Below are 22,076 nucleotides of genomic sequence, written 5' to 3' on the forward strand. Positions count from 1 at the left end.
CCACTTCACACCTGGAGTGTCACTCTGCAGCGAGGCGCAGCCGCGCTCCGCAAACAAAGCAGCCCGGGGACAGGGCAGGAATCAGCGCAGCCCTCGGGGAGGTGGGCGCAGGGCTAAGGAAACCAGAGCCGGCTGAAAGAGCACAGAAATGGCAGGGGGCTGCACTGCAGAACAGCAGCCTGCAATCCAGCCAGGCTGCTGAGGGCGGATCTGCCTCCTAGGCAAGTCTGGTCCAGCCAAGCCTTCCCTCCTGTGTTGGGAAAGGCGGCATCCTGCTTCTTGGGGGGACAAAACCACAGCTCCTGCCTGCTAGAATCAGCTTCCCCTCCTTGATGGGAAGCAGCGCCTGCCTTTCCCCAGGAGCGCTCAGCAAAGGGTCTCTGACCACATCCCCTCTCACGGAGCTAGCAAGGGGTCTGACCAGCTCCCATCAGCCTCAGGAGGCAGCTCCAGGAGCTAAATCAGGCTCTGAAGCACAACTACTGCTGAAGCAGATTTTCCCCTGTCAGTACCTCGCTTGCTCAGGATTCGGAGAGATCTTCAGTCGAGCCTGCTCCTGCACTGAACTGCAGTGTTTGCAGCTTTTAATGTTAGTGTGTGCAGCACTTAGGGAAGCCGTCTGGAAGAATGAACACAGTGTGCAATTAAATGCATATATTTCCAGATACAGCTATAAACTTGCCTGCAAAAAAAAAGCTACTCTTGCTTAAAAAAAGAAGTTAGCTTCTTCTAATTTAACTGTTTTTGCTCCTTCCCCACACTAAGTTTAATCATGTATCAGTCCCTTCTGAACAGGATAAGAAAATGTCCAATTTCTCAAATGAACAATAAGGCTAATTAGACGGAGGTTTTAACAATGGCCCACCGGACTATTCAATTTGAAACCTGAGCAAACTGAGAGGTAGGTACTAACTGACCAAGAACATGTATTAGAACATAACACTTTGCATTTCAGATTCACACAGGCATCATCCATTTCCCCAGTTCCTCACACTACCCGGCTTAGGGATGAAGCACAGTTAGCGATTCTGGCCGTCTGTTACACTGGGCCGTTGCAGGCTCCTTGGTTTGGAGTTAAAAGTCAGACTCGGGGACAAACGGAAACCAAAAGACCTCTTTGTGTGGGAAGCTCTGCCTGTGCAACCTTCACAGGAAATTTAAAGGGCAAGTTAATGTGCTGGAACGGCATCCCAACCAATTCACACAGAGAAGCTCCTGCTTTCGAAAGCCAGCTCGGGCATAATGCAGCTAATTTGGAGCTCATTCTCTGCTAGTTTCCACCATGGCCGGGATTTGCTCTTAATTCCAGCTGTGAGCAAAGCCAGGAACAATGAAGGAAAACTACAAAGTCACCTTCTTAGCTTGGGTATTGTGTATATCATCTATTTAGCTCCCATCACATCTCATCTAGGTCCTTTCCAACCTCGGAGCACTCTCTCAGCCACTTCACAACCTATTCCACCCCACAGCCTTTTGCAACAGCATCCAGAAGGAGATTTGGAAAACACACTGAACTGTCTAACAACTGCAAGTAGACATGTACAATTCACATGAAATAGCAACTTTTATTTTCTCAAATAAAATATTCCTTCCATTTCTGCTTGATCAGTTTGGGAAGGGTGGGGAGGAACACAAAAGACAGGGAAGGGGCCCTGCTTGGACAAGTCTGCTATCAGATTTGTCCTCGCAGTTAAGAATCCACATCAGACTGAACCCTTTTTCAATGAAAGAAAATAAACGCTATTGGCAGCTCTTGATCCCAGAAGAAAAGAGCTGTTCTCTATCAGGCACTCCGAATTGGTAAGCATGGATATTCAATGAAAAAGCATGATTAGAAAAATCCCAGAATTCTGATGAAAAATATCCATACGAGCAACATTATTTAACAAGGCTGAGGTGAAACCTGTGGCATGGGATGGTACTTCAAGCTCCAAGAGCTATTACTGGAATTTAGGCGCATGACTGAGAAAGAAGCAGATCCCCAGCAATCCTCTTGGGGACTAATGGGCAGGACAAGAGCAAAGAAAGAAAATCCCAAGATAATTTCTTGGACCAGCGATATGCCAGAAGTAAATTCTCACTGCAGCCTATGGCTCTTTGATCGTACCCTGCTGCAGTTTGGCCAGGTCAATCATTCAACAGCAAGGTTTCATTTCTGATCTCTCTCGGTAGTACCAATTGGACTGGATGTCCTATAAACCTTACTGCAGAGCTAACACGAGGCACAGAGTGCCAGGTTTTAATAAAATTGAGGTGGGACCATTATAAATTAGCTGAGGGTTGTCTCAGATACAGAGACTAAAGTCGCCCATAGTGAAAGCTGTAGAAGCAACATGTCCAGTGAGCAGGGGAGCGAGAACTTTCTTTCCATTTCAGATATTTCCATTTCAAATGCTTAAATTAAATGAATGGACACGCAGCAAAGCATCAGTAACATTCCCCCAGTCCTGGTTTCCCTGTCCCAAAGCACTGGGACAGATTTGCTCACACAAACCCATAAACTTTCCCAGAACCAGTGGTTGAGCAAGCCACTGGTAGGTTAACAGATGGACACGTGCAAACCCTGCTAGGGGCAGGAGGTTGCTGGCTCTAGGAGCTATGTCCTAGAAGAATGGGCTCCTTTTTTATTTAAGAGATTACCTTACTTGAAATGCTGCAAGATGGAAACCCATCTCCCCCATCCCCACCTGCAAGTAGAGTAGCCTCATTCTCTGTCTTTCTCTAAGGGAACGAGCTTCACAGAAGCCTTCTTGCTTTCTTGGCTGTGGAACATCTCCCTTTTTTCTTTCTTTTTTTTCTTTTTTGTTTTGTTTTGCTTTTATGTGGTCAGTTCCAATTCTAGTGATAAAGACAAGGCCAGGCACCAGCGAAGAGCAGCAGAGAGGGTTACTTCTTGACGATCTGAATGACATCTTCATGCTCCATCATATGAGTCAAGCCCACTCTTTGAGGACTGTATTTTGTGCTTGTCCCCTTTAAAGCAAAAGGGGGAGAGGGGTTAGGAGCAGACCTGTCAGAGGGGCATGAGGACAGGCATTTCACTGGCTGTTACGCACTTACCCACACCAAGGCATATTTGAACTGGCTGGCTAATGATCTGTGAATTCGATGGCACTGCAAGACAGACAGACAGATTATTAAGACGGTTTAGTGACGCTACTTTGCAAACAACTTGCTTAATACCCAGGAACTAGAAGCAACTCAGATCCATGCCAGAAATTACAACAGTGACTTTAGGAGCCAGTTAACAACACTTTAAAGAATACAGAACAGAAATACAGGAATTACCAGTCACATAAATCCCCATTTACTACTTCCATGTGCTTTTTCACTGGCCTGCATTAAGTAACTTTTGTTATCTTTCATTTATTACAAACATTAGCAGCTAGGAAAGAAACCTGAGGCAGATGAAACCAGTCAAGATAACAAAAGGAGAAGCCCAGCAAAATATTGACATATCCCAACCTTTACAAAGCACAAACATATCACAGCAGGCTCCAAGAGGAACATGCCTTCTGCTGCCAAGTAAATGTAAAAGATACAGAGAAATTACCACATGCTCCACAGAGGCCCCTTTCCGTAGAATAATGGCATCTGTGAAGTCTGGTCTCTCTATGGAAAAGCAGAAGAGAGCGAAAAAACAGCATTGGCTTTCCATCAAATCTGTTCTAACATGCCAACACCATCTCACATTGCTTTGTGTTTACTGCTCCCAAATTCCTCCTCCTGTTACACTGCCAGCAGCCTCCCAGACAGAACAGCTACCCAGGTACTTGAAAGCATTGAACTGCTTCTGTAGGCACTCTAGTACCCACAAGTACAGTTACCCATGTCACACAGCTGACTGCTTCCTCACAGTTCACCTGCTCCAACTCCATTCCAAATACTTGTCTTAAATAACAAGCAAAAAAGCCAGTCAAAACACACAGGCCTAAATTAAACAGAACCACTCTGGAGTTTTCTGTAAAATCCCCAAGGCTTCACAGCTTAACAAGCTCACAGATAATTCCTTATTCTCCTCACATCCACTCAGTTCAGAGTCACAGCCATTCACAACCAAACAGGAGAAAGGTCTTTGAAAGGGAACAAGTTACAGATGTGCCTTCACTGCTGGGCAAAGCTACAAGTGAGCTGCAAAGCAAAAGGTGGTCAAAGGCACTGCTGAGCCTCAGGCGCCCAGCATGGGAATCACCAGACCTCCCACAGCAGGAACAAGAGACCTTTTCTGGGTAGCAGTCACCTGAACAGTTCATCATAGCGTGTACATAACAGCTATTATAAGAGGGAAACCAAAGAACTTGCAAACTTCATTTCCTTATGTTATTATCATGCAAAACCTTATGAAAATTCAGCTCTTCTACTGTTAAGAGAGCACAAGAGGGCTGTAATGGGATACATGCAAGGCTGGGTCAGATGGAACAAAAGCATTTCCCAAGAGCTAACACTGGAGACTGGTCAGGGAGAGTGTAATTGCAGCATCTCCAAGACAGAAGAGATCTTTGACAGCCAGGCACCCAAACACCTCTGGCAGCCTGCGTGTGGTTGGTGACCAGCAGCCCTTTTCTCCCTTTCAAACCTTCAGTTCAGCTAATGCTCGCTTACGTCCTCGTTTCTTGGTGTAGATGCAGGTAAGTGCAAGATATTCCCAGAGCTTCTCCAGCAAGTAATCCAAATTCAGTTTCATGCCACAGCTGCAAAACACCATGAATATCTCAGTGTTTACTGCTGCTGTGATTTAGCGATCCAGAAGAGCAAGGCGAAACATCTTATTAAAGCACTAGGAACAAGGGGAAAAGTGTCTAATGAGGTCAGTAGAGGAAAAACACAAGGTGAAATAAACAGAGCTTTCAGAGCAGAAAGCAGCTTTGAAGCAGCAAAGCCCCAGTCAGATATATCAGCACTTCTAAGAGAACAAGCTAGACTGGTTTATTCTGGCCTGCAGACAGTGCGAGGCAGCTAGGCAGCCTGCCCCTCCAGGGGAAGGCAGCCCTGAAAACACTGCATAGCAGCCCTCTGCTTCTCACCCCAGCAGTCAGAGGCGGCCCAGGAAGAAGCCCCTCCTTGGAGAAAAGGCTGGAAAAGGGGTGTGAAACGAAACACCAAACTATCCGGGCCAGTGCATAAAAAAGCCTGACAGCCCTAAGTGCTCCTACCTGATTACAACACTGTGGGGTCTCCGAGCAAGACGATCCACCTCCTCCATAGATATCTGGTCAATCTTGTTATAAACCTAAGTCAAAGGAAAAACAACACATCCTTTAGGAAATCAATTCAGCAACACCACAAGGAAGTAAAATCTGTACGTGCAAGTGTAACGAGGCAGTTCTGGCATTCGGTACAGAAACACAGATCATATCAAACAGAGGGCGGGACAAGATTTTTAGCACAATAAACTGCTAAGGTTCAGGAGCCTAAACATAAGCTTGGGCCGTCTAAGGTTCTCCCTTTGCGATGACTTGTGACATTCTCCAGCACCTTGGATTTCACTATAAACCCAGCCACTATCAACCAGCATTGTTAAGTGAGTTCTGGCACATGGGATCATTCATGAAAAATCAAATGCAGCACTTGCAGCAGCACCCATGCCATGCAAGCAAACCCCGTGCCACCAACGCACACAGCTCGCTGCTGCTACACGACAACCAGCCACAAGAGGGCACAGGGAACGCACATACACTACGGCTGCACACATAAAGCTAGTAAAAAGCTCCCTGTTGAGTAGTGTTTTCTACCTCTTTAACCCTCAAATGCTACTGCTTTAGGAACCAGGAAGGCCTAGAGTTTACTTCAGCAAAGAATGGTCTTGCTCAAGATCAGTCAGTGCCAGGAGATGCTTGGTGCTGTAGCAGACAGACTATTTCTGAGATACTCACATAGAGGCACGGCATATAGACCCTGTTGCCTACAATCACGTCGATGAACTCGTCAGGAGAACAATCCTCTCTAAAGAGAACCTCAGCATTGAAGATTTCTGAGGTGAACATTGTCAAGGCCCAAACCCCAGCACTTCTGAACACTGCTATGAGCCAACCAGCTGAGCTTGCTTGGTGCTGCTTGGAGGATGGGGAAATGGAACAAAGAAGGGAAAGGCCCAGTCAGGCTTATTCTTAACCCAGCAAGCACCAAAGAGTCACAGAAAGGTGTAGCCCCACAGCAGGTACCACTTGACTCATGAGCTGCTGATCTGGAGCTCGGGGGTCTCCCCTTTCAGGAAAGGATACTATATTCATGGAGGATGAGCTGCACCAACTTCTCAGAGCACTGAGTCAACGTTACAGTCGAGTTGAAAGAGATGCCTCCACCCTTCTTCGGCTGCAGAAAGGCAATAAACCAACTTAAGAGCGGTCTGCAAAATCCATAGCCCCCCTTCAGTCTGTCCAACACGAGGGACAGCACAAAGTGATCTTGCCTTTGATTAGGCAGCCAGCCATAAGCTGTGGCTGCAGCACCTCAGGAAATCTCACCTTGAAATAGATATTTGGCTTGCTTTTGTTCAGTCGGATTCCTACAGACTCCAGTTCTTTCTCCAGCAGGGCCCTACAGGGACAGTGCACATTAGTACCTGTTATACCGAGCTCAGTCAGATGAGAGCCAGATGTTTCTTTTTTGACTATCATCTTTAGCTGCATATTGACATAGTCTTTCCATAAACTTGCACTGCAACACACAACCACAGCTAATGCAGGATACTCTGTGGTGGAAATCTCGCATGACAGCCTCATCTCTGAACAACCATCCCGCAGGAAGGATCCTTCAGCTGAGAAGCCTGAGCCAAGATTCCTAGAAAGCACTGTAAATGCTGTTCCCAGTTAGCCAGCATCCTTCTAATGGTGCACAATCTCCATCTCACACTCAAGAACTTAAACACCTATTCCCAAACATGCACAGCTCACATCATTTCAGAGAGCTGGTGTGTTCTCTGGGCATATACAAACCTTCGACCCTGGCCCACCAACCCACAGTCCCATGTGCCCAGAAGCATATACTGACCTCTGTACTTCACCCTTTGTGGCATCCAGCATCATAATAACCACGTCTGCTGTCCTGGCCACAGCTATCACCTGCCGACCTCTGCCCTTCCCTGAGAAGAGAGGAGCTGGCTGTATATCAGGGTAGGAAAACAGCTATGAATTCTGCGACAGACAAGGGACTCCTACCCCACACAGCCGCTTGGAAACAAGAAAAAAGATCCTGCAGTCCTGTACTGGCTGTCATCAGCTGTTGGGGGTGTATGAGGGAGTGTATCTGGCCCATTCATGTTCTCTTACATGTAGCACAAGCCCAAAGAGCTGCTGCTGCTCCACCAATCGCCACCCAGACTAGTGAGCGTAAAGCTGTCTGTACGGCTGCACGAGCTGAGATGACACCTCTGCCTGCAGTGCAGACACCCCCAGACACGTGCAGTGGTAGAGTTCCGGGTGGCAGAGACAGGTTACCCAGAAGAGTGATGTGGGCCCAGGGCCCCCACGCAAAGAGGTTACACCTTCTGGTCAAAAAAGGAGAGAGCCCTTATTAACAAGGCCTCCATTAACAATTCCTCCACAACGAGACCATTAGGAGATTTTCCTAAGTTTCATAAGGCTTCTTTTGACAAGACCAGCCATGAGGTGATGAAGCAGAGGCACAAAGCTAACATCTCTTCCCAAAATCAGGAGTCATGGGAGGACTGGCAGGAACTCAGGAAATCAGTCAAGAGAAGTTACTGTTTAGCTGTAATTTCCCCCTCCGCCTCTCTAGCATCTTTCTTTAGATTTCCTCTGTACCAGAAAGCAGATGAGCAAAATAACACTCATATAGGAAGGTGAGAAGTGACTGGCTTGCTTTGGCTCCCACCTCCAGAAAAACATCTTTCTGCTACTTATAGAGCCTTACGTGGGCTCAGGGATAAGAATCGTGCCTCACTTTCAAGATCAAGAACTCTGAAGTTTGGAAAGCCAGTGCAGGAACTACTGGCCCAGCAAACCTGCCAACAGTATGCTATTGAGAGTAAATCCTCAAACTGCACCAACACAGAGATCGGCCAACCTTGTGCTGCTCCTTCGATGATCCCAGGCAGATCTAAGAGCTGAATATTGGCTCCTTTGTACTGAAAAGGAAACAGAAGAATGGAAAGTTGAAAGTCTTGTGCAGGACCTCTAAACTGCCTTGAAAGCTCTAAGCAAGCACGAAGGTCCAAAGCCTGCAGACAGTGGAACTGAATGAACCTGACGGAGCAGGGCAAGTTTGCACAAAACCCATGAATATATTTTGTTGAAACAATCTCCAGAGTATTTCCTATTAAACAGTTTTCAGCGACTCTGGGTCATACTGCAGTATGTTAGGTTCTGGCCTCCTACAGTGTCAAATGATTGGGGTTTGACAAAGCACTAGGGAACCAGCACAGCACAGAAGTAGCATTATCCTGAGCTGGTGATATGGAAAAGAAAGAAAATAAACAAACAAAAAAACATTCTTCTGGTCTAACACATAAAGCACTGTAACAAGCAATGTCACTGTCCCTTACTGGTTGGATCAGAACTATTCAGCTGTGTTGCAGGTCTTACAGCACCAGGAAATAATGGGACACTCTTCTTCATCAGAGTTGCAGGGTCATTTGCATTCAAGCTACTGTTGTGGTGAAGCCCTAAGTATCTGTTTTTGCAGCGACTGCAGTTAAAGACCACATCTGAATCTGTTCAAATATTTGTATTCATTTTAATACCAATAGGGTCACTTTCATTAGTTAATTCTGCTTTCAATTCTGACCAAAAATTTCTCATTACTCTTGGATGTTTTTCAGTTTGATGCCCTTTATCATTTGCTTTACTGATGGATGCTCAGAGCACCACTAATAAAACTCCTCAAGGACAGGAGTAGTTGTATTTTCCTTCCAAATTGATTACAGTACAGATTGCCTCTTTTAAAGCTTCATTAAAAACAAATCTGTCAAGGTTTCCAGCCATCTGGTCAATGGCGCCAATAGTGGTTATAAAAAATTCAGTTGAGAATTGTCTTATTGCTCTGGTCAGTCTAACTGCAGTATCCGAAATCCCAGTCAGGCAGTCAATCTTGAAGAGTTGTGTGGCCTATGGAAGTGCTAAATCAGCACTGCAGGCTGTAGAGGACCTGATACTGCAAACACGCAAGACCTCCTAAAGTTTAAAGCAGAAGGCAGCAGAGATCTTTGGATATCGCTGTGCTTCTTAACTTCTGCTTCCCAGTGGCAGCACAAGTGTAGCTGGTGCAGACACGTTTACAAATCTGGGTTTCTTGCATATTTACCTTCCGCTAAAGGGGGGAGAATCCTACTTACTTCTATGACTCCTGGGATACACGTCAGGGTTGTGAACTCGTAAGACGCAGCTTCACTGGCAGTTGAGGTCATTAAACTCAAAAACGTGGACTGAAATGCAAGATATCGCCATCACTAGAGATACTCAAACAATAGCACTGGTAAACATTCAGCAAAACATAACACAAAAGTGTTTATCAGCGGCACTGAGAAGACACTGGTGGGCTTTTAAAAGCTGTGTTGAGGCTATTCTGGGCACAGGGATAGAAGTGGTAACATGGGACTGCCAGGACTTTCATTGAATGAAAGACTTTTCATCCTTTTCTTAGCAGCGCTGTGGCTGGACAAGACCAAGTTTCAGGCTGTACCACAGTGCTCCACACACAAGACAGAGCCATTTTCCCTAGCTCCAACTTTCAGCTCTCAGCGCACAGTAAGTTCTGCTCACTCGTGGCAAGAAAGTGAAATACAAAAAGACAACCAATGTTCAGAAAAACACATTTGCAGTGATTGGTGACACCTGGAAAACACACGTGCTAGAGGATTAGCTCAGATACTCACTGACCTTACCCACAGAAGGAAAACCAATCAGTGCCACCCTGGCATCTCCAGATTTCATCACATCAAAGCCCTCTCCTTTAGCAGCAGAGGATTTGGAGGGTTCTAGTAACTGAGCTCTGTACTTTGCGAGCTTTGCCTTCAGCAGGCCGAGATGGTACTCAGTAGCTGGAATAACACAAATGCAACAATTGGTTAACAGAAAGTTGCTGCTAATTCACTTCTAGAAATAAGAGACTTCATAAAAAGAAACACTGTGGATCTTCGTCAGCGTTTTAGCTATTGCACACTAGCCTGCCCTCAGATATTCTGTAAACTTTTGAAATATCGGCCATGGAAAGCAAACCTTCCAATAACTTGCACAGAAAGATCAGGCTTGAGGGAAATTAGCAGCTAAAAGGATTGCTGGGTAGAGGAGTGAACGAGAGGGAGAGTTGGCCCAGGAGTGAACAGGAGTGAAAGGAGCCAGTCAGGGAGAAGACGACAACCACAGGGGAAAGGTCACTCTCACGCAAACGCTCCTTACACCAGAGCACTTCTGCAATACCTGTTGCTGCAGAAACGGAAGATTTTTTTTCCCTGCTCTTGTCAGTTTTTAAAGACAGCTTTAACTCAGAGCTGATATACATGAAAGTACATTATTGACTTATTCCTAGCAGAAGACTTGACTTTTGACTCTACACCTAATTCAGAAAAAAGGTAATTCAGGAAAAAAGGTAGCTTTCTTTATAACAGGGAGGCAAAAGAAACCCAGGGGATTATAGGATTCGCTATTTGTCCTGTTCCGTTATTCACGCTTTAAGCCTCCGAAAGCAGCAAAGCGCACGCCAGCAGCGCGTGGGGTCCTCGCCCCAGCTCCGAGGAGAGCGAGGGTGTTGGCAGGGCTCCTGCTCAGCATCTCCCCGTTCCCCACCCCACACCTCAGCCGCTCCCTTGGCACCTCGCACCCCCAGCCACCTCCTCCCCCCGTGCCCCATCCCAGTGCCCCCAAACCACTCCCCCCACCCATACCCCAGCCCTACACCCACCCTTGCAGTGCCTCACCTCCCCACAGCCAGCCCCACGGCCAGCCCTGCATCTCAGCGCCCTGTACCCCATCCCGGGCCCCCAGCCATTCCCCCTGCACCCCCAGGCTTTCCCCTGCGATACCTGCACACCCACCACCTCTTCCCCCCATAACCCCTCCACACGATAGCCCCTGACTGTCCCCTCAGCCCCCCACACCCCAGCCCAGCCCCCCATATCCCACCACATACCCCAGTCCCCAATCTCCCCCATTCGGCCCCCCATATCCCACCCCATACCCCGGCCCCAACCATCCTCCTCAGCCCCCCAAGTGCCTCCCCATACCCCAGCCCCCAACCTCCCCCATTCGGCCCCCCATGACCCAGCCCAGCCCCCCCACTCCCCCCCTCATACCCTCTCCCAACCACCCCCGTCAGCCCCCAGTCACCCCGTGCCCCACACCCCCGAGCCGCCCCCTCCACCCCCGCAGCCCCCGTCCCTCAGGCCGCCCGCGCCGGCCCGGACCTTTGTTCTTCTGCGTGCGGGCGATCTCCTTCTCGATCTCCGAGATCTTCTCCAGGATGCCCATGGCGGGCGGCGCGGCCCGGCCCCGCGCGGCTCCCCGGCCCCGCGCGGCTCCCCACCGGAAGCGCCGCCGGCCGGTCCGCCTGCCTCAAGCGTCCGGGCCGCCTCCCCCACGGGCGGGGCCGGCGCACCCGCCGCGCCGCTCCGGCCGCTCCGCGCCGCACCGCACCCCGCGTTCCGCCCGCTCCACAGGCAGGGGGCACCCGGCCCCGGCCTGCCCTGCCCCACAGCCCCCCTGCCCCACATCCGCCACCCCCCTCCACCCCCTGCCCTGCCCCACAGCCCCCTGCCAGGGTCCCCATTAGCACCCAAAGCAGCAGGGTGGAGCCCAGGCCTCCAGGACCCACCAGCTGCCTTCCCCCAGGAGGGACACAAGGGGCTGAACATGGGGGACGGAGCCCCCAGCCCGGGGATGCCCCACAACGCCGGGGGACTTCACTCCCGGGAGAGGCAGAGGAAGGTGCCTGACGCAAAGGGGGGGCCTGCCTATTTCCTTATTTATAGCCACCCACCACAGCTAGGCAGCCTCTCCCCAGGATGGGAAATGCACTGGGCCCAGCCAGCCCCACGCTGGGGCGGGAGCGGGGGCAGCAGGACCAGCACCCCCTCACACACCCCTTGTGCAGGTGTGGGCGCCATGGGCTCTGCAGACTAACAGGCCACCAGCGCTGCCTTGCTCCCCAGGGCAGAGGGAGTGGGATAACTGGAGATGTTTGCAGGGAAAGCGCTAGAGCTATAGCGGTTTCACAGCAAACCCTCCCCCTGCCGTAACACAACTGCGAGCCCCTTTGCTTCCTGCCCTCCTGCTCCAGTGAAGCCCGTGTAGGTCATTTAAGACCAAGAGTATCTTATTGAATTCCTGGACATATTAAGCAGCAAGAGGAAGCATACTTCTTCCCTCGAACCAAGAGCTTTAGTTTACAAACACACACTGACACAGACCCTGTAAATACATTTCATTTTTAATTTGGACGTTGATAGCTCTGCAAAATACTTCTTCCAGTCCCTTTTCCATATTCCATCCATAAATATACTAATTCTTCAGCCAACATAGTTTAAAAAAAAAAAATCACAACCTTATCAGAAGACTCAAATATCCAGTTTCTTACTTCCTCTCCCCAGAATCTCACCTGGTTAGTTATCTTTCACCACAATGCAACATACTTAACAGCTCTTTGTAGCTTATCAAACGCTTCAAAGAAAAAGAAAATCAAAATCAAGGCTTTAGAGAAGGAAAGTTCTGAACACAGGCATCCCCTTCAAACCTTTCAGCTGTTACAACTGGTGGTTTGGCTTCAAGACCTGCTACGAATCCACAACACATGTCTTACAAAGAGGCATCGATCTGGCAATTTTGGATATCAGCTGAAATACGCTTCAAGCTGGCTGGAATGAGACGGGCAGAGGGAGAGAGAAAGGACTCCTTCCCCACCCCTCTCTCAAAATATCAAGTCTCAGTGGCTCAGAGAAAAACTTCAGAATTTTTGGGACAGGTATATGTTTTAAATAACCCCAGGACCCTTCCTAACCCAGTTTCTACAAGTGACCACAGTAGTATTTCAACTAAACAACGCTAACAATCTGACTGTAACACTGGCATTGTGACAATCCTGGGGAGCAAAGGAGACTGGTGTCACCACCAATATTGCACACAGCTCCAGAGGCATGTAAACAATCCATGGAGTAAGAATATCTACATTTGCAAAGCGGTCTTCTGGAACTGTCTTGGAGAAGACTAGTCCCTTCACTTCTTTAAAGCAGAAGAGCACCATCAGTTTTAGTCTCAAAAACCAGGACATCTCCCAGTACCACTCGGTAAGAAGCACATTCCCTCACCTCCAAAGGGTTTGAGTTTCTCTAAGGGGAACAGACTAAAATGGGAAACTTTGTTTCTAAACTACTCTACTCCCAGCTGTTCTGCCCTCACATCACCCCTAGAGAAGGCCCCTCTTTCCCTCCACCTCCTCTTGAATCGCTCTCCTACTTGCCTTTGAGCTACTCTACAAACCTACCAGCAACAACCAACACAACGGCACACGCTTCCTTCATCACTAACACGGCAGGCGGCTTCCCAGCCTGCAGGAAGGCTGGGTCTCCCGCCTTCACGTTTAAGCAGGTCTCTCTCCATTTGTTCTGGGGAAAGGATTCATCTGCAAAGAACAGCACGCAAAAGGCGGGTGCTTTCAATACTGCATCCTCTGATGAGACCAGCCCGGCCACTTCTCCAACAACACAAGATCCCAATTTGGAATATATGAAACGGGCTCACTGAGACCTGAATACTTTCTTGTTAAGGCTTTAACTAGAAATTCAGCTGCTGCAATATACCAGACAGACACACTGCAAAAAGGAAGAAAGTTAGTTGAAAGAAAAACCAAACAACCTTAGCACTAGGTATGCAGAGGGCTTTGCTTTCCTCTCACAGGCAGCAAACCAATTCTCATAACCTGCCTGGCTGGTGCATGACACAAGCCTGCTTTAAGGGGATTGTTTTTAACAGCCAAAAAAAATGCAAACTAAACTCTCACAAAAGCCCTGCAGGTGTGACTGTCACATTAAATATACAACTGAGGCCAACTTTTAAAATGCCTTTTAAAAAACGCACGCGCATACACACACACACACACTTTGGCACACAAGCCTTAAGTTATATCACTTGAAACATTTCGAAGTCAGAGAGCTACTTTTTTTGTTGTTTTTTCTCTTTTCTGCCTTGTAAAAAGGTATCAAGCAGTGGTGTTGGTGTAGCATGAAGGGTAAGTACAAATGCTGAGCAGTTCTAGAACTGTCTGCAGTGCTGTTCAACACTTGTACTCCGTTTACTTTCCCAAAGCGCTAGCTGATTACATACACATATATAAAAACTAATGCAGACATTCCCTGTTTTCAATGTGAAAACAGGGAAATGTAATCGAGTAATTGTGCATTTGCCATAGGGTCCTTGGGAAAAGGAGCCATAAAAATATTTTTTTTTAATAAAAGTCTTTTTTTTTTCTTTTTTACCCTTAACTTAAGTAAAGAGCAAATATACACCTATAAGCAGAGTTCAGATCCACTTTACTGAGAGCCTGGAAGTCCATATATCAAATTAATTCCCAATGGCATATCAAGACACCGGAACAGCTCCCAGCTCCGAAGGGCCAGTGTTCCTGAAAGATCTGCAGCTCTGGCTAACCTCGTTAGCCAGTGTGAAGCGGAGATTCATTCAAGCCTCACCTGTCTCAGCCAACACTCCCCTGACAGACTCTGCAGCTGAGCAGTTCTCTGCTAAGCAGAGTCTCACCAGCACGGGATCACGCCTGGCTCTGGGAGCACCAGAGCTGGCAATCTGGGCAACAAACCTCAGTCCTGGCAATTTCAACCCATATCAGGCTGTAACAATGAAAATATAAGCACAAAACTTATATTTTCTCATTACTCAGAGGAAAGACCACTGATTCCAGCTACTGAGAAATAGCTTCCAGAGGAGGGCTGGGAAGAATTTCAGTGATAGAGAAACTAGCTGTGCAATAAGAAAGTGCATTTAAAGGTAGCTTAAAACCAGATTAAAGATCAAATCGCCACTCGACGGGAGGGAGAATCAAGCTCCAGCAGCCACGCTCCTTGGGCTGGATGGGTTAACATTCAGGCTCTCTCTTGCGAGTCCGAGGGGCAGGAGAGAAGCGTGCATTCCTGTGCTCCGACAGGGACACAGTTCTCCTGGCAGGCCATGCTCTCCTGCCCAGTTTGCTTCTGTGCGGTATCAGTTCTGGACAGCTGTCATCGGAATTCATAGATAGGAGCACTGTGCTCAGGAACATGAGTTAAATTCAATGACTGATACCTGGGAGAGAGGAAAAAGATGGAGGAGAGGATTACATGCAGCAGGCCATTCTCTGTGCAAGGCCTCCCCTACAACTAACAGCTCCTGTCTGGCAGGTCACAGACATCCAGATGCCTGGCTTTTCTGATACCCTTTAGGGCCAAAGTCTCAAAGGTGTTTAGGCACCTAACACCCACTTACCAGTGTTGCCAAAATGATAAGAGGACTCAGCATTGCTTCACGTTTCCATTCCCATGCCTCTGAGCTACCTGTAGCCAGACTGTATTTGAGGTAGGCTGACTACGGTTTTAGGACGTCTTTTGAAGTTTAACAACTTTCATGTTCAAAAGGTGTTTGGTACAGCTGAAAATTGTGCTCAGGTCTTTCAAAGCTTAGCTCAAGGGGCTTTGTCTGAGAGCCTCCCAGGTATCTTGCCTCCCTCTGAGAGCTTCCAGTCACCCTACAGACTCGCTTGCTGTGTGACAAATCCCATTATTATTTACCCAACACACAAGGAGGAGAGCTCTCCAGAGCCACTTGTCAGGTGGCTGCAAGAAGAAACCCACCAATTACCTGTGACTGTTCCCTGTGCCTTGCAGCAGCACCCTGAGGACCTTGGACTGCAAAGCACTGGCCTAACAAGATTCCTGCCTAAAGGGAGCAGTAGCAGAGCTGTTACATGCGAGACAGCACAGAGCTCCCCCTCGAAGGCCCCTCTGACATCCTGTGAAGGGATGCTGGCCAAGGCACGGAGAAGCTCAAAGCCTGAATCACTGAGCAAAGTGCAAACTGATGGAGTCCAACCCTGCACGTGAGAGCAGACTGCCTCACACTTGGCTGTCCCCATGGGAGAGCAGGAACAGGCAGGCTCTGCGAGTGTTTAGCTCAGAGACCAGGCTTCAGCATGCTTTTAGAGAACCACAGCTGGCATCTGCCTCCCAACGCGCCCCTCAGACACACCAGACCATTACTTTGACAGGCCACAGCACATGTCCAGACCTTGCATCTCCTCCGCACTACACTGCCAGCCTGATCACCACTGGCCGTGCAAACAGGCAGCATTTTATACCATAGAAAGGGGCTGCTCTGGCCGAACATGACACAGGTGTCCTCCCTCCCCACCCAGGCTCAAGCTGCCAGACTGAAACTTCTCCCCAGCCCAAGGAAGTGCTGTGTGGACACTCCGAAGGCTGCAGACCAGCAGAACAGTCATTGCTTGTTTGAGGAGTCACCCTTCAGGCTGCGCAGGGAAGGAAGCTTCCTTACCATTCTGAACTCCTATGGTAGTAATAGCCCTCTATAGACGCTGCTGACTTCTGGAAACAGATGTAATAGAAACCAGCAAAGGAAGCACCACTGATGTCTTTGATAGTGTGATCTGGAACTAGGAACTGTTCCTGCACACAAAACACAGACTGTATGTAAAAATGCTGGTCAAACACTTCCCCCCACCCAACCCCCAGCAATCGGCCCTCCCAGACTGAATATTAGCACACATTAAAATAAAGGAGCTCCTGAATGAGCATTCCCTGCACTCGTAGCAGCCCAAACCACAGACACCAGCATGTTTTTTCACCACCTGGCACTGTAGGCATCTTACAGGAAAGCAGATTACTCAGAACAGAAGCAGTCTGAACGAACACACAGGATCGGTTTCAGTTCAACACCTGCCCCTTCCAAAGCAGAGGCCAACTGCAGAATCAGAAATCAGAGCTGCCTGATTTCTTCCCCCTGCAGCTGCACAAGACTCATGTAAAGAGGGAGGAACTGATCCAGCTGAAGAACAGAGAATCAGACTGGCCAGTCTGCATCAAACGCCCAGGCCCCACACAGGGACTAGAGACATCAATTCTCTCATCCTTTGGAGCACCACCAAGCAAGATTTTCCTGTTGTGCTTTTAGGCATGACTGCAGCCCTTAAGGATGCAATTAGCTGGCTAGACAGGAGTCACATTGGGATTGGTAAGCACAGTAGGTTACAAGGTTTGTAGGGTGAAAGCTTTCAATAAATCAGCAGCAGTAGTTGAAAGAGACAAGCTCGCAGGCACCATAAGCCTCTGTTGATCACTTGTAAGCAGCTCATCAGGGACGGAGACATGCAGAGTTTACCTTCCATCTCATGAAGACATAGTCACCATTTTTCAGATCCTCGTAATCAAAGTCATCAGAGTTAAATGTTTTTGCGTACTGGTAAAAAGCCTGGAACTTTCCCTAAAAGGAGGAGAAAAAAAAAAGAAAGACAAGATGCTTATTCCAGAAGCAGAGATCACTTGTACTAGTTACTGTTTAGGAGGGAAGAACAGCTACAGAACAGGACTTCCGCTCCAAGGAGGCTGCTGTTTCCTTGGAGCACTGCTAACCACGCACTCCAGGACAAGCACTGGGGAACACAGAGCACTGCCAGACATCCACAACCATAGCCAGCCCTGCTGGGGAAGCCCATACTCTTCCAGGGCAAAATATTTTGGTAGAAAAGTAATAAACATCAAAGTCTGGCAAACAACAGCAAAGATCAAGACAATCAGCTGGCTCCTATGGCCCTGATCCAGGACATAGCGGTTGACACGCTTTCCTGAAAAAAGCACTGCAGTACCTTGGCTGGGACACAGGCAGCACCTACCCTGCCCCTGCGTCAGAGGGGCACCTCTTCCCTTCTTTACTCCATTTTGCCATAAGGCTTCAAAACAAGTAGGGCTTTCTCCTGGGGGGAGTAAGAGATGGGAATCGATCCTGTTCCCTTCCCGCCCCAGGCCCATCAATTGGAAAGCAAGACACCCCCTCCCTTCTCAGAGATCACAGCCAGCAGTTTGCCAAAGGTCCCAGTGGGGGGAAGGAGGGAGGAGGAGACTCCCAAAGGAGAGCTTTCCAGGCCCTTCTCATACCGCCTGCATGAGCAAGCTCTGCACATCACCTCTAAACCAGCTGCTCAGCCAGCAATGCACCAGACCTACATCTGTTCCCCTTCCCCTCCCCCTGCAGTCTATTTACCCAGTGTTTACGATCCACGTCTTCGTCAGCATCCCACTTGCGCGTTAGGAAAGGGTGCTTTTTACTGATTATTTCGCCTTCAAAGAAAGTGGTGAGGGTTGGGTACTCCTAGGAGGCAGGAGAGACAGAAGAGAGTTAAGATTTGTCACCTAGAGACAGAAACTCGCATACAGATAAAGGCGCACAGACTTGGCAAAAAGCAGCATCTCGCGGCAAGACCTCGATGCAATCTGAGGCTGGTGCTCCTGTCGCCCCGGTCAGCACACTGACTTGTCCCGTCCCACACCTTTTAAAGTCCGACTTGCACATGCACCCTCTACCCTCTTACTCCAGTCGTCTCTTCACCCTGCTCTATTCACTCCATGAAATGAGAAGGAGCCGTGTTAGGGCTGGACAGCTGGGAAGCTCTCAGCTGGATGGTCAAAGCGACCATTTGGAGGTAGCACTGCTCCTCAGCTGATACACAGCAGTTAGCCATGTTTGCTACAAATACAGAGTATGAAGGCTGGATTAAACCACCACAAAGGGGGAGAGAAGGTGCTCCGAGTAACCTCTTTAGCTTTGCACTTGCGATGAATTAGGGGTTTGCACACAGGAATACCAGGCTCAGTTGAGGGGAGCTAACTTCTCCAGCGCTTAGTAGTAATTGTGCAGACACATAGTGCACTGCAGCTGGAAAAGCCTGGACTTGGAAAGACACAGTCAGAACGAGAACCCCCATAAGACAACGCTCACGCTGTCCAACACCACAAGGAGAGTTTCGTGGATGCATATGGAAGGAAGTACTTTAAGATCTGACTTGTTTGTTTTATTTTCTTTTAGCAACACACCACCCCTGGCAGAGTATCTAAAATGGACTTCAAGGTCAGAATCTGTTCCACTCAGAGCTTAAGGGATGCCAGATAAACTTCCCTCATTCTCTCAGGACTCCCATCAAGGCCCCTCATACTTGCTTTACCCTCCAAGAACAACAGACTGGAGCTATTAGACTACTCTGTGGTCAAATTTACTGTATACTTGATCCCTCCATCCTCTGTTTCTGGTGGTAACTTCTCCCCCTACCAGGAAAAATGAAAGCCTTTAAACATCTTTTCTTATTGTTTTGCAGTAAGCACTCACCTCTGTAAGGCCTTTAATCTTCAAGTATCCACAGAGATAGGAGTTTTCCATATCCACATGCTAGAAGAGAGTGCAAAGTCCTACCATAAGTGTGTGCATGAAGGCACCCAATTGATCCAAAGCAGTTTCTAATCCTGTGGTCCTCCACTGCTCAATTCTGCTTGACCTGGTACAGACTGTCCAGCTTATTCTCCAGTGTTCACAACTGACACCTCCTTTCCCAAGGCTGAAAACAACTTGGAAAGATCCTTTTAAAAGTGCCCAGCTCACTTCTGACAGCCTCCACATCCCAGTCCTGACAACACTCCACCCACTTTCAGCTTCTTCAAATTGAGGCAGCATCTTCTGTCCAGAGCTCTCCAAAGGGAGTAAAACCCCCCTCTCTACCAAGAGGGAACTTGACTCCCAGTTTTCTCAGTGAGAGCGCACCACTGGCAGAATCACTAACACACTCAGCTATCCCAGCCAAACCAGCAACCAAGAGGGGGAAGAGCAAAAAGCATGTATTTACTCAAGACAATTCAGGCTAGAAGAAGAAAGTATCACCCCGAGCTTTCCAGACCACCCATTTAACAGGCCTGAGCCGCCTCCTCTCTCTCTTACACAGTAGTCTGTACATTCTGCCTAGTACTCAGGCCTGGTGTCGCACACCAAAGCCTGTTCAAAACAGATGTCTCATGTTTTGAAAGAGGCCCTTCTCCCAGTTCTAATGCTTTTGCGTCACCCTTCTTCAAGTTACTGGGCTGCATCTTGTCTCTTCTGCTGTGCAGAAACTAGGTAGGGGGCTGCTCCTATTCTGAATGCCTTTAAAGCAAGAGGATTTTTCCAAGCTTTTTCCCCAACATCCCCAGATCAGTTTTCAAAGCAAGAACCGAGTTATTTAGGGAAGTGCAGACATCAACTATGAGAAGATGGATCTTCCCCACCTGCGATCAAAGAAAAGCAACATTTCCCTGCACTCAGCAGAGGAAGAGCAGACAGCCACCTCTTCTGAGCTGACACGCACAGAACAGCGGCAATTTTAGCGCAAAGCTACAGCCAGTCTTTGGGAGACGGCAGTGTGCAGTGAAGCTGATCAGCCATGGGATGTCTCCACCAGAGCAAGCTGCACCAGGGACACTTCTGCTGTTGACAAGTGGAGGACCATATGGGAAAACAGACAGTATGGTTCAAATGCTACCCCATCTGCTGACCTCGGGACTCTCACATTACTCCACCACACTGACCCATGCATCAATCTTCATCACGGCACTTGTTACAAGATGCCAGGCTCCCACAGATCCCATGTCACCGAGCTGGGAACAAAGCTGTGACCCACAGGGCACTTCACGGGAAAGCATGCATCAGATGTCTGGCTTGCCTATTCATTAGCGACCCCGCACCTCGCCAACTCTACCCTAAGCAGTTATACCAATGTCTAGGACTAAAAATAAAGCACAAGAGGAGACGATGACCCTAGAGAGGAATGGGAAAGCCACAGCAGCCAGCGCCCTGATCCCCCAGCACAGCTGGGCCCAAGAGCTGTCCCAGATGCACTCCCGCTGGAGACGAACCACTGTGCTTCGCTTCAGGCTCCCTGCTCAGCCAGGGGAGGCCTGGGGAATCCCTGGGATCCCAGGTCCAGCAGGGCCCTGCTCTGCCAGCCAGGACCTGGATCCCTGCTTCTTTCCAGCCAGGCCTGAAATACAGGCTGTCCTGCCAGTAGGAACGCCTCGGGACACCTCCCACTCTAAGCCGGGCTCCGGCTCTTCCTCCCTGCAGCCCAGAGCAGCAAGGCCAGCCCAGGCCAGGCCTTGAGAGGAATGGAGCAGAGATCCAGGGCCATGGGCCTTGGCAGGGCTGAAGGCAATAGGGCAAGGGAGCAGGGGGAACAGCTGGGGGGGGGGGGGGCAAAAGGGTGGTAGAAGGGAACAGACCCAAGGGCAGTGGGGCAAAGGGGAGGCAGAGGCTACGGCGGGGGGGGGAAGGGGTGGTAGGAGAGAATAGACTTGGGGGGGGGAGCAGGGGGGAAACAGACCCGAGGGCAATGGAGCAAAGGTGGTGGTGGGGGGAAACAGACCCGAGGGCAATGGGGCAAAGGGGAGGGGGGGGGAAACAGACCCGAGGGCAATGGGGCAAAGGAAAGGGGGGGGGGGAACAGACCCGAGGGCAATGGGGCAAAGGGAGGGGCCAGGCCTGAGGGCAGTCGGAGGGGCGCGGGGGGCACGCAGGCCCGAGGGGAAGTGAGCAAGGAGGCGGCCCTGGGCCCCGCCGGGCCGGAGGGGACGGGGCCCCCGGGGGGCCCCTGAGGCCCGGCCAGGCCCGGGCGCAGGGCGTGGGGGAGGCCCGGCGGGCCCCTCACCTGCATGACCACCTCCACCTCGTAGGCGTTGCCCTTGCTGCGCTGCTGCCCGCGGAACTTGGCGCCGCTGTAGAGCAGCGAGGTGGCCACGCCGGGCTGCGCCGTGTTGATGGGGGGCGGCGGCACCAGGCTGCTGGCGGCCGCCCCGGAGGACGGCGACGAGGCCGAGCCCGCCGCCCCGCCCGCGCGGCACCGCTCGCTCCGCACCGGCATCTCGGGCGGGTCCCCGGGCGCCAGCGTGGCCGGGGCTGCGCGCGGCCGGGGGCGCCGGCCCGGTCGCCCCCCCCCTCCCGCCCCTCACGCTGCGCTGCCGCCGCGGCCGCCGCTCCTGCCTGGCTCGGGGCCTCCCGGCAGCGCCTCCGCGCGCTCCCATTGGCCCTCGCGGGCGCTGCGGGAGGGGCGGTGCC

The 22,076-nt window shown here is 49.9% G+C and overlaps 2 protein-coding genes across 3 annotated transcripts; both read right to left on the minus strand.

Moving 5' to 3' along the window:
• Positions 1-1,545: 1,545 nt before the first annotated feature.
• On the minus strand, positions 1,546-11,517 carry DRG2 (developmentally regulated GTP binding protein 2). 2 transcript variants are annotated; one of them, XM_064520091.1, is made up of 13 exons: positions 11,360-11,517; positions 9,837-9,997; positions 9,293-9,382; positions 8,026-8,086; positions 6,991-7,081; positions 6,465-6,537; positions 6,222-6,312; positions 5,874-5,971; positions 5,154-5,230; positions 4,603-4,691; positions 3,554-3,612; positions 3,061-3,114; positions 1,546-2,973 (listed from the first exon to the last, which is right to left on the minus strand). In XM_064520091.1, exons 1-13 carry the CDS (start codon positions 11,421-11,423, stop codon positions 2,887-2,889), a joined length of 1,095 nt encoding a protein of 364 aa, XP_064376161.1. In that variant the 5' UTR covers positions 11,424-11,517; the 3' UTR covers positions 1,546-2,886. The 2 variants fall into 2 exon arrangements, with proteins under 2 accessions (XP_064376161.1, XP_064376162.1); XM_064520092.1 differs by having other exon boundaries at positions 4,577-4,691.
• Positions 11,518-12,363: 846 nt separating this feature from the next.
• On the minus strand, positions 12,364-22,054 carry GID4 (GID complex subunit 4 homolog). Its single transcript, XM_064520095.1, has 6 exons — positions 21,670-22,054; positions 19,329-19,388; positions 18,210-18,317; positions 17,331-17,432; positions 16,488-16,618; positions 12,364-15,242 (listed from the first exon to the last, which is right to left on the minus strand). The coding sequence occupies exons 1-6, from the start codon at positions 21,880-21,882 to the stop codon at positions 15,179-15,181; spliced, it is 678 nt and encodes a 225-aa protein (XP_064376165.1). The 5' UTR covers positions 21,883-22,054; the 3' UTR covers positions 12,364-15,178.
• Positions 22,055-22,076: the final 22 nt, after the last annotated feature.

The sequence above is a fragment of the Dromaius novaehollandiae genome, chromosome 14 (assembly GCF_036370855.1).
Source record: "Dromaius novaehollandiae isolate bDroNov1 chromosome 14, bDroNov1.hap1, whole genome shotgun sequence".
In the NCBI taxonomy this organism is placed as follows: Eukaryota; Metazoa; Chordata; class Aves; order Casuariiformes; family Dromaiidae; genus Dromaius; species Dromaius novaehollandiae.